The sequence below is a fragment of the Dendroctonus ponderosae genome, unplaced genomic scaffold (genome assembly GCF_020466585.1).
Source record: "Dendroctonus ponderosae isolate FM_Combo_2020 unplaced genomic scaffold, Dpon_F_20191213v2 Dpon_F_20191213_7, whole genome shotgun sequence".
Taxonomy (NCBI): Eukaryota; Metazoa; Arthropoda; class Insecta; order Coleoptera; family Curculionidae; genus Dendroctonus; species Dendroctonus ponderosae.
Window position 1 is genome coordinate 1559832 of NW_026018916.1, and position 11212 is coordinate 1571043.

The 11212-nt window shown below is 43.1% G+C and overlaps 4 protein-coding genes across 8 annotated transcripts in view; all 4 read left to right on the plus strand.

Moving 5' to 3' along the window:
• The window catches only part of LOC109540224, a 4019-nt gene extending 1054 nt beyond the window's left edge, over positions 1 to 2965 (plus strand). For 2 of the 5 annotated variants that reach the window (XM_019908499.2, XM_048668695.1), the window contains exons 3-12: positions 140 to 367; positions 425 to 558; positions 610 to 888; positions 975 to 1220; positions 1299 to 1441; positions 1480 to 1656; positions 1713 to 1993; positions 2042 to 2208; positions 2258 to 2454; positions 2521 to 2965. In XM_019908499.2, coding sequence (XP_019764058.2) covers positions 140 to 367; positions 425 to 558; positions 610 to 888; positions 975 to 1220; positions 1299 to 1441; positions 1480 to 1656; positions 1713 to 1993; positions 2042 to 2208; positions 2258 to 2454; positions 2521 to 2954 — 2286 coding nt within the window. In that variant the 3' untranslated portion in view covers positions 2955 to 2965. The remainder of the gene's footprint in view (positions 1 to 139; positions 368 to 424; positions 559 to 609; positions 889 to 974; positions 1221 to 1298; positions 1442 to 1479; positions 1657 to 1712; positions 1994 to 2041; positions 2209 to 2257; positions 2455 to 2520) is intronic. The other 3 variants (XM_048668696.1, XM_048668693.1, XM_048668694.1) reach the window with 3 other exon arrangements.
• Positions 2966 to 3385: 420 nt separating this feature from the next.
• LOC109540191 (F-box/LRR-repeat protein 4) lies at positions 3386 to 6334 on the plus strand. Its single transcript, XM_019908435.2, has 11 exons — positions 3386 to 3701; positions 3764 to 3864; positions 3914 to 4105; positions 4158 to 4395; positions 4450 to 4575; positions 4634 to 4782; positions 5249 to 5355; positions 5416 to 5568; positions 5628 to 5859; positions 5918 to 6113; positions 6170 to 6334. Exons 1-11 carry the CDS (start codon positions 3507 to 3509, stop codon positions 6245 to 6247), a joined length of 1767 nt encoding a protein of 588 aa, XP_019763994.2. The 5' UTR covers positions 3386 to 3506; the 3' UTR covers positions 6248 to 6334.
• A 542-nt stretch (positions 6335 to 6876) lies between these two features.
• LOC109540193 lies at positions 6877 to 8393 on the plus strand. Its single transcript, XM_019908437.2, has 5 exons — positions 6877 to 7344; positions 7623 to 7724; positions 7781 to 7888; positions 7948 to 8115; positions 8273 to 8393. The coding sequence occupies exons 1-5, from the start codon at positions 7326 to 7328 to the stop codon at positions 8305 to 8307; spliced, it is 432 nt and encodes a 143-aa protein (XP_019763996.1). The 5' UTR covers positions 6877 to 7325; the 3' UTR covers positions 8308 to 8393.
• A 270-nt stretch (positions 8394 to 8663) lies between these two features.
• LOC109540190 (vacuolar protein sorting-associated protein 33B) lies at positions 8664 to 10820 on the plus strand. The gene is made up of 3 exons (XM_019908434.2): positions 8664 to 8959; positions 9010 to 9404; positions 9456 to 10820. The coding sequence occupies exons 1-3, from the start codon at positions 8808 to 8810 to the stop codon at positions 10715 to 10717; spliced, it is 1809 nt and encodes a 602-aa protein (XP_019763993.2). The 5' UTR covers positions 8664 to 8807; the 3' UTR covers positions 10718 to 10820.
• Positions 10821 to 11212: the final 392 nt, after the last annotated feature.

Here is an 11212-nt window from a genome sequence, read left to right on the forward strand (position 1 = left end):
AACGTGAGTGAGGAAATTCGAGTAGTTTTGACCCAGAAAGAGACTGGATCCGCCCTTGAGTCCTTTCCTCCTCATTCCGATGTTCAACACATTTGGGTCCGACTGTTCAAACACTCCTTGATTGACCTTTTGAATCCAGATGTTCTGGAACTTGTGGTGCGAAAAAGTAAAGTTTCTATGCCCTGGAGATTCTGGAACGTCTCGCTCGGAAACTTCCGTCGCAACTTCGACCACCGGCAGCAGCTTGTACTTGGTGGACAAGAAAGTAGTCAGCCTGAACGGCATCAAACAGTTATGGTGCAAATTCGGACCCAACTTTGGAGTGAATACGCGTTTCATCAATGAGGTGGTAGCTGCTAACAGTCAGGTACGAAATAACCGCGTGCTCAAAATTGAGTTCTAATTGTCCTTTCATAAATAGTAGACTCGGGTAAAGAACTGGACAGACCGATATCTCTATTTAGGTCGGAATTTCCTGGAATCTTCTCTGGATTATCAGCCCATCATGCGGTTGCCCCATTTAAGAGAGTTTGTTAAATCCAAAAAGGGACCAAAAAAGTGAGCATTTGCAACATTTTGCGTTTCTGATGCAAACCTAAGCTGTTGCAGGTCAATCGAGCTCGCATGTCCTGCGCTGGCCGAAGAGAAGAACCTTTCATTTGGAGCAAGTGTGCAGGTCAACAGGTTCGGATCTGGAATATTGGAAGGTTGCGGAACCGGCTTGTATTTAACATTCGACGACTATATCGTTCCCAGACGATTCAGCTCAACCATCTTCAGAAGCACTTCTTCCAATCTGAGCATCGACTGCGGCTCGATTGATTATGAAGAAATTGCCGAAACCGCCGTTCTTCTTTGGGAGTATTACGGTCTCACCACCAATCGCAAGTAGGTGCCAGTAAAATGAAATATTTCTTTCATTATCTGTGTAGCATTCTCTAATCGCTATAACTTTCTCTGATAAACCCTACTAGGATGCGACATAGGAGAAGGTATGGATATGCCCCAAAGCCGTTGTTCCTCTATGGATTGGGCCCTTGGACTGTCTCGCAAGGGGACCGAACCTCCTTACAGTTGAAGAGGGCCCTATCGGATGTAAATATGAGGAAGCAGAATGCGGACAAGGAGTTGAAGCTGCCGGTCTCTAAGCGCCAGCTTTGTGCCACTGTGTCCAGTCCCGTGCTAACTGATGACGACAACTTCCGCACTAACAATATTATGTAGATACGCAATTTATGTCGCGTCTCATTCAATCTGAACGGGCGATTAAGCGTCAACTAAAAAACATTTAATTACAGAAACGCGCCTAAGAAGCCAGTGATTTTCTTCTGGACTCCCGGCTACTGGTACAGGCCGATTTCAGCTAAAGATGCCTACGGCGAGTTGCAGAAGCACCTGAAGAAGATTAGGAACCATCATGAATCGGAACTGAAGCGTAAAAGTAAGTTTCCAGAACTGAGGGTTTTTAATTTGAATCAGATTGGTGCTTAGGGAAGAGATGCACTACTGGACGAAGGTTTTTGAAGCGATTCAGCACCAGCAAAGCCAAGGAATCGGATGACGACAACGAAAACTATCTAATGGAGAAAAAGAAAAGGAAGCCGAGCTTCATCTCCAATATGTTGGGGTCCAAGTTTGAAGATTGGGCAGACTTGGGCAAGTTTCCCAAACACATAAAGGTGAAAGATCCAATGGCTTCAACCAATCTCTAGCTCAATGTAAGCGTCCCGGTGAGTCCCCGCTGCAATTCATGAAACGAATTCTTCAACTGGACGTCGAGCTGACTGCTTGGGACTTTGATTCTACAACGGTGGCTCAACAGCTCACGATGATTGACAAGGATTTGTTTTTGAAAGTCTCCCCGTCTGAATTGAGCAATCTTTTGTGGCAACAAAGTTGCCAAAACGCCCCAAATGTTGGGGCCATGATTGCATTTTCGCACCGGATTAGCTGCTTGACCGCCAGCGAGATTCTTCGCCACGATACGGAAAAGGTAAATTAATTCAAAAGTGTTCTTTAAAACCAATTTAAGGCTTTTTAGACTCGGGCAAGACTAATGGCCAGATTCATCAATATTGCCAACAAGTGCCATCGCATATCAAACTTTCATTCATGTCGTTCGGTGTTGAGCGGATTGCAGAGCCCGGCGATATTCAGGCTGCGAAGAACATGGGCCTATGTGAGGAAGAAACACTCTTCCAAATATCAGTGAGTCAGCGTTTAGAAACGCGCTTAGTGAGAGTGATATGAGGCTCAGTTGCAGGGCCTTTGAGTTTCTCTGCCGGCTGTACAGAGACCCCAGAATGCCGTCCTACCAGAAAACCTTCTTTGTTTTCTCCCAAAATCCGCCCTATTTGCCCTACATTGGGCATCTGATCGCCAAATTGTTCGACAAAGTGCCCGAGTACAAGGTGGAGACCTTCCACAGACCAGCTTCGCGTCAACTCAGTTTTTGTACGATTGTTCAGTTGAAATTTAAGTTTCTTTTTAGCCAATAGCTGCCTTTGCACTGCTTTGCAGGTACAACAAAATCCTTCCATTCCGGTTCATCGAAAAGTGAGGCGCTGGTGGTGAAGGAGCCCATTCAGCCCAATTTATTCGCGAAGATATTCAGCGTATTTTCAGCCAATGAGGGTGCAGGAGATTTCGATAAGCCGAAAGCGGTGGTAAAAAAGAGTCGACCTGCCACTAGAAGGGTGAAGTTTAAGGGCCTGTACGAGTACTTTGCGCCGTTGGGGATGCACCAAGACAATCGACGGGAACGACTGGAGGAAGTTACGGAGTTATTGGAGAAAAGCCAACTGGGGGCCCTCAACTACAATTTCAGCCAGAATGCATTGGCTAGGGATTTTTTGCTGAAAACTCGACACTTTGATGATCAGGGCAATTTCTTCAATTCCTTATGCATGGAATCGTCATCGAGGCCCAATACCACTAGAAATAAACGTGAATAAGTTGTAAAAAATGACTAATTACTTTATTCCTGACTAAAAACTTTCCGAAACTCCAACTACAACAAACTCCAAGGTAAAACTTCTTGAATTTAATAAGCAACAGAAGACTGTATTTTTTCTACATAACCCCCCTGACTTTAAAGCTGGATCCGCCCCTAGTTTGACCTATTAAAATGAGCAAAAAGCTCTTACCTGTGTGAAACTAAACTTTGGGGAAGTTTCAGCACTCATGCAACACTGTTCAAAGTTTTCCTCAAAGTTTACGGGTTATTCGCATTATTTTGCGCATAAGAACCGTACGGGCCAGGAAAATTGTGCTCTAGCAAACGAGGACTAAATTTTCAAATTCAAGTGCGCTCTTTTGGTAGAGCCCGTACATAACCCAATTTAAAATCGATCTGCGACAACTTCACTCAGAGACAAGGGATTATTACTTGTCTCTGACTTCACTATTGTTGTGACGTTGAGTCAGATGATAGTTAAGGCACCTGATCTAGACTTGTTTAATAAAGTATACGATACTTTTAATTTAAAAATTTAGCCTCTACCGCGATGGACACCTCGGAGAGGTTCTTCCCAGTGGAAGACGTGTTCAAAATGCAATATCTGGAGCAATACGTGCAATCAGTGGTTCATTACAGTTCGAGATACAACAATCAGTTAAACTATTGTTATTCGCCCACAAATCTATTGGGAAAATATGAGAAATATCCCTCCTATGGAGACTTTCCAGAGGCCTATTTTCTGGTAAGCTGCAAATGGCTTACAAACAAGCCTAAACCGAAAAACCATCAACAATATTTCTGCAGAGATCTTATGGGAAATGGTGGAGGTATAGCGGCTCTGCCCAAAAGGAGTACCGGCCTCAAGACTTCGACTTATTGAACGCAGAAGACTTTGTAACTTTAGAGTAAGCATCTTGGCTCGTTGCCGAACAGTCCTAAAAGCTTACCTTGCAGATTCGGCAGTGCAGTGGTGCCGAGGGAAGTATTCATCTACGAAGTCTATAATCCGGGCGCTGTGATCCGAATCTGGGGCCGTCTGAGTTCGGACACTAAATGGCATTTACTTTGGGAAGGCTTTCCGCAAAAGTGTGCGGCAACGTCACGCAAGTTTACGCCACCTCTAAGAAAAATCAATTACCTTATTAAGTGCGTGAGGAGGGAAAAGTCAATGGGCAAATCAACTAAATTGCTCTTTCAGTATCCTGCGGATCGAATTCAATCAAAGCCATTTAGACTATCACACTGCAATAGACGGAGTCCTGCTTTGTGGATATCAGCCGAGGACTATTATCAAATTTGAGCTCATCAGGCGCGGCTTAACTCAAAACAAGCTGGCGACATCAAGTAATTCAGCCACCGTTGGCTATTGGGAAACAAACCGAAATTGTGTTACGCTCAACGACAAATTGGCCTTTGACTACATCAACTTGCTACCGGTGAACACTCTCAACCATCCAATTTCAATCAATGACTATTTGTTTAAATTGTAGAACGAAATTATTCTAAAGGTATTTCAATGCTTGGATTTAAAATCGTTGAGTCGCTGCGCTCAAGTGAACAGACGATGGAACAAATTAGCTCAAGATCAAACGCTATATCGCAACATCAGCCTAAAGGTAACGACCGCACACCTTTTCATCTGCAGGCGGTCAGACCGTTCAACTCTGCTTTCAGATCTATTGGTATCTGGTGAACGAACAAACACTGGATTTCTTCATCAACAAAATTCAAAACGTGAAAAAGCTGGATCTTTCGTGGTGCAATCAATACCAAATATCCTTCAATAAAAGACTGGACTATGACTATCACTGTAAGATACTAAGGTAAATGCAGTTTTGAGTTCGATACAAAGCGGGGGCAAAAAGAATGGAACACTCCATATAGTGTAGAAAAATCGCGAAAGGATGCAAGTCTATTTTGGAATTCTCCTCAAGGTTCTGAATATTTTTGATGTAACATACCTTATCTCGAGTCCGCGACTTGGTTTGGTTGACGTCAGGGAGTCAAATCGGGTGAGCGAGCTGGCCATTCGAATGATCTCATTGGGGCGGCACATCGTCTTGTTCAACCCAACGATTTATCCGGAATATGTTGGTCATTGATCTAGAAATAGGACAGCGAATACAGAAAGCAATCCATGCACTTTTTCTAGTTCTAGTCTGTTCTGCACTGGTCTGAAACCAGTGGGAATTTTGTGTCGATCGGTTCTCAACGAAGAGAAGAAAGAACAAGCTATTAAGACTGTTCCATTCTTTTGGTCCACGCGGTATATTAATGGGGTGTTTTAAGTCTTTTAGAAGAAAGTAGCAGAACAATCACTCACTTATCGATGAACGACAACTACTTTGTGGATTCAGATGTGCTTAATAAAATAGTATGCTGCAAAGAACTCACTGGTCAGTAACCATCAACTGCAAAGAGCGCAATTTCGATGCGAAAATCGTATCCACTTGTAGAATTAAGACTCCATCACACATTTAACTGGATCAGATGGCCAAAAGACCAGCTAACAAAGCTGGTCACATTAGACCTAAGCATCACGAACATTATCGACGAAGATCTGATCCAAATTCTGATGGCGAACCCGAATTTGGAGCATTTAGTTTTGGGTTCGAGCGATTCTGGCTTGCCAGCAGATGGCATAATTCAGTAGCAAAACTCTTTCCAGATTTATGCGAGCATTTGTTTATGATGAACAGTGTGGTGGAGACGGTGACTTTGTTCAACAAAAAGCTGAAAACCTGGAGTTCATGGAAAACGGATTCGCTTACAAGCGACGCGGTTCGCAAGTTCAGCCTCTGTTCGAACCTGGAAGAGCTCGATTTGGGCTGGTGCCTATTGGACAGTGTCCCTGGGGACTCACTGGCGGAAATAGCTAATGGCTGTAAACGTCTAAAGCGGTAATTGCATATAGTAACATTCTTGGAGCGCCCTAAATGTATCTGGGGTGTGATCTAGGTTGATTTTATCACAATGGCGAGGCGCCACCGATCAGTCCCTAATGCCCATAATCATCTCCTGCAAGGATCTGACTCAGCTCGACTTGATCGGCATAAAGAACATCAGCTCAGAGTTGTGCGAAAAGGCGCTGTTCCGTCTGCCCAAATTGCGGCTCTTGGACATCAGCTTTTGCGATGGAGTAAGGCAGGAGGAGGTATAACTAACTGAGATTAGTATCGTTTTTCGGGTTCACACTTAATGGGGTTTCAGGTAGCCATTTGGAGACAGCAATACCCCCACATAACCATCCAAAGAAGCTGTGAACATACCGTCACAGACTACATGTAGCAGTTACCTAAGTCTAAGGTTATTTCTGAATTATTTTAAGTATTATATGCATATAGTAGGTATCTAAATATATATACACAGAGTTTATTCGAGTTAGTCCCTATTACCTTCCAAGTATACAATCGAGCCTTAGTGCTCTATCCAGTGGTGTCGACATGAGCGCGCTGACTCAATTTGCGCCTGAAATGGTCTCATGCTTGAAATTATAGTCTTATCTTGTACCTTTTTGTTTAACTAAAGATGCATTTTTTCCCGCTGGGAGGAAGCACTAAATTCGAACGTCCTGATGGGCTAAAGGCAAAATTGTTTTTGATGTCCAAGACGCTCACACTTTGGCAGTTTTTGAAAGATAATCGAACCTTTAAAAGATATCGATGATTTAAAATGAATAATAAATATATGTATCTATGTATGATAGGGTATCTGTTGACTAGTTTTTTGCGTTTTTATCGTCCTGACAAAATGGCGAAGGAAATATTGAAGACAAACCGGCGAAGGAATAAACGTGGAACCAAAGGATCATTTTTGTAAGTCCTTGACTATGAACGCATTTGAAGCAATTTCTAAACGTGTGTCTTGACAATGAATTGCTGAAGTTTCACAGCTCTAGCGTTTCTATTTTTGGAGTTTTTGTAGGAAAAGCGCCACAGTAGGCAAGCAGTTTCACTAGTCAACGGCCTAAAATCCCGGAAAACTTTCCAAGCGATATTTTGACTTCCGCGTATTAATGAGCGATGCTTCTTGAAAACCCAACTGTGTGCTGTTTTTAAAGGTCACGATGCCTTCAATTATAAATTCCCTTTAACTTAGAGGCGCACTTAGTCACCGAGGTTAGTTGCCATCGACTGGTTAATCGAGTTTTAGCGAATTAGCCACAAGTGCATTAATTAAATTACAATAAACACACCCATGCTCGACTATATTGCCGGCAAAACAACCCATTGGAAAATCAGTTCGAATGTGCTATGGTCGAATGAGGAGCTGGACCTACATATTTTTTCTGTGCTCTGTAGTGGGTTAATGAACGAAGACAAGCCTCTCAAGTGGCCTTTTTACCAGTTTATCGCCCGCTGAAGTTATGTGGACTTTATTCAGTGGTAAGTCCACGTTTTTGCATGAATTTTGGGGCCGCAAACCTACTAGTTATTTAAATAATTGTCTTTGCAAGCTTGCCAAGCAAAACATGTTATTATGTATCAAAACATCCTATTAGTCGGTTTCGTCTCGGTGATGAATATGCGGTTTTGATTTTGGAAAGTCCACGGAATGTTAATAGAAATCCGCTACGGGTGGCTAATAAATCAATTTGCCTCCCAAGAAGCGTCTTCAATTCTTCGAAATTCCATTAACTGTTGTGGGTTTTTCTATTTTCCAGTAGTTGCAGTCAGTTGGCTCATTGGCGTTGATGGCAACTTACTGCTTTTGAATGAAGATGCGCCCATCAGACAGAAACGACAGTTTCCTCTGCAAAATACTGGTAAAGTGTCCGGGTTTTTTTCTGTTTTTCCCAACTAAGGTGGCTTTCTATTGCAGATTTAAACAGCAACGCTATTTTCTTCGATAATGACAACATTTTCAATGACGCCGTGCAACCTGCTAGGGCCAGGAATCCTTCCAACAGGCAAACTTCTCCGCGTCCACGTTAGTGAAACTATTTGAATTATTGCCTTGAGTATTCAGCAGTATTAATTTGCCCTTAGAAACTACTGCAGCTGTTACCACAGTGGCAGTACCAGGAATGGGAACCCCCCGCACTCTGTGCGAAGACGCCTGCTTAACAACGTCGGAATACAATCCAATTTGTGCCGACAATGGCATCACTTATATGAACATGGCTCGGTTCCGATGTGCTGTTCAATGTGGACAAAGTAAGTCGCGGTTTTCGCAGTTTCTGCTTTAGACATTTGTTTTTGTTCCGCATTGTCTTCCAGTTGCTTCCTGCATGTTTTAATCGCTCAATCCATTTTATTTAACTAACCCCACGACCTGAGGTTCAAATTTCTTATTGCCGTTTTCCGGTTTTAGCAATTAGAGTTGCTGCTAATAGAGTCTGCGTCTGAACGAGTTCAGCTCATCTCTAGTTTTAAATTGTCCACCTTTAAATAAGCCGTAATTATTTTTACCCAATAAATAGTTTTTATCCAAACGTTTTGTCTTTTTTTTTGAGTAGCAAAATCGACTCAAACATGACACTGCTTTTTTCGAAGTTTCTCAAGAACCATTTGAGCCACAGAGTTCGTTTTAGCATCGTTGGATAGAGACCTTGTCACGTCCAAAGGAAACGATTGAACGCAAAAAACACGCATGTGAAATTTTTATAAAATTCTCCCATCATACCGATGCTGCATGAGCCAAAATCAATACTCTACATGTTGCCAAATCCCGTTTTAGGAAGGAACGGCTTATCCCAAACTAACCAAAAAAAATATATATTTGCGTTGCTTTTATTTTGTTTATCGCCACTTCAATATAAGCTTACATTGGTTTGGACCATGTAAAACTTCCAATAAAAAACACCCCGAATCCAGGATAACTTTTAGGCTAAAGATCCCCTTTAGAGATGGACGTTTATAAGAAACTGTCTTCCCTGCAGGAAATCTCCAAGGCACAACTATCCAAGATTTTCTCGACCAACCCCAATAGAAAATACCTTGTGATTGAATCCGCTCTGATCAACCCGCTGGAGCGGGTATGCGGCCTTCAGTGGCTAAAGTAAAACCAAGAATTGGCCCAAAAATCGGTAATCCATGGATTATTTGTAGGGCTTCAGGGGTGGAAAGGATATTTAAACTGGAAGCTGTCGCTCCCAACTACCAAGATGGTCCGATTTTCTACATGATCCCCCCAGAGTTTAAGGTTTTCAACCAAGTGCTGAACCAAATCAGGGCTCAGGTCGATATTGAAAACCCGCCCAGCAACAAATACCATGTCATAGTCATTCCCCGCTCCTTGTTCATATTTGAGGAGGAATTAGAGCAACATGGGCTGTTGGACAGTGTGGTAAAGCTGCATTCCTTCCAGTGGATGCCGGTGCATCTGGATAGCGGCGTTTTAAGCCTGGAAATGCCCTTGGTGTTCAACACGCTTTTTGTATATGAAAACTATGGACTAATGCCCGCCCTATCAAAGGCATTGTGGCAACTGTGCTTGGTAGTTGGTGAGTTTTGACCAAAAACTGATCCCTGAAATTCAAACATTAAACTTGCAGGAAAACCAAACGTAATCTGCGGTTTAGGCCAGCACTCAATCAACATCCTGAAACAGTACGATGAGCTGTGTGAAATTAAAGGCGAATCCGATAAAACCGACTCGGACTTTGGGGCTCTAATAGTGATGGATCGAAGTGTGGACTACTCAAGCGCTCTGCTAACTCCAGGAGTGTACGCTGGATTACTTAGCGAGGTTTACCCGGTAAAGTGCGGCGTTTGCAATACCAAGAAGCTCATAGAGGAGAAAAGTGCCCCCAATCAACCACCGTTGGATAACAAATTCATTCCAGTACGCGAAAAACAGGCTGTGAACATCGCCCTGAATAGTCAACAAGATACAGTTTACGCGGACATTAAAAACCGATATTTCACCGAAGTTACCTCGGTACTGAGCCACCTGACCAAGCAGCTGAAGACTGAAAAAATCAACTCTCAAGAAATGGCGCTCGATGAAATTAAGCGCTACGTTCAAACCCAACTGCAAGCGACGAAGTCGCGCAAGCTGTTTATCACCAATCATTTACTAGCCGCCGAAAGCATTATCAATGTTTTGGGGCACAGATACGAAAGGCAAAAGAACGTGGAGATCGACATAATGCAGAACACGAACAAATCCTCAAATCTGAGTTACCTGGACGAAATAACCACGACGGAGAATGATATGCTGTTGTCTTTGCGGCTGTTTTGCTTGCTGTCGATCACCCAGGAGTTGTCGGAAAGCGAAACTAGAACATACTGGCGCAAGTTTCTACACCACTTTGGCTTTCACTATGGCTTCGCCTTGAAAAACCTGATAAGCCTGGGCTTTCTGCGGGACTTCCCGCAGTCCAGTAACATCCCAAAGTTGAGCCTGAAAATCCCGAAATCCAGTACGTTCCACGCTAATGCCAAGGCATTGAGACAAGTGCCTGCTGATCCCGATAACATAAACCTAAAACACCCAACGTGTGCCAGCTATGTGTTTGGAGGCGCGTACATACCTTTAATTGTTCAGGTTGCCGGTATGTTTCTCAATTCCGTGCCACTGGAAGACATTCGAGCGAAGCTACAAAACCTTGGGCAAGTGACTATTCGAAACCACAAAGGTTTTCCCCTGTTATGCAGGAATATTTTGGTTTTCGTTGTCGGGGGAGTTACATATGCGGAAGTGGCTGCTTGCAATCTGTTCGAATCCCTTACTGGGTCGAAGATTTGTGTTTTTACCGATCGCGTTATTAATGGTAATGATCTGGTATATGATGTACTAAGTCTACCTAAGTAGTATGTACCAGGAGTATTTTCTCCGGTCGTCATAAAGTTAAGCCTTAATGTCAGTGTGCGAAGACTTTAGACTACTGCAAATAATATTTTCTAAAGGCAATTAACACATACCTCAAATTGAATGGCTTCAGAGCTTCCACACCCGTTTCACCCCCTCAAACCCATAGAGTTCGCTTTTCAAGTCCTACTTTCACTAATAACCGACTGTATTTCATGAAAATGCGTTTTTCCGAAACTTCAAAACACTTAGCGACACTTTTTTGTCAAGATTAGTTCAACAATTTCCAACTGAAAAGCAGATGGCACCAAGGGCGGATCTAGGGGGAGGGTCATGACCTCCCCATTCAATTCTCTATCCAACGACGCCAAAACGAATTCTGTGGCTCGAATGGTTCTTGATAAACTTCGAATAAAGGCCGTTTAGTTATCTCTGGAATGATGTAAAAACGAGCGTTCTTGCTCATTTTGCTTCCGAGAAACATGCAAAACGGGACGG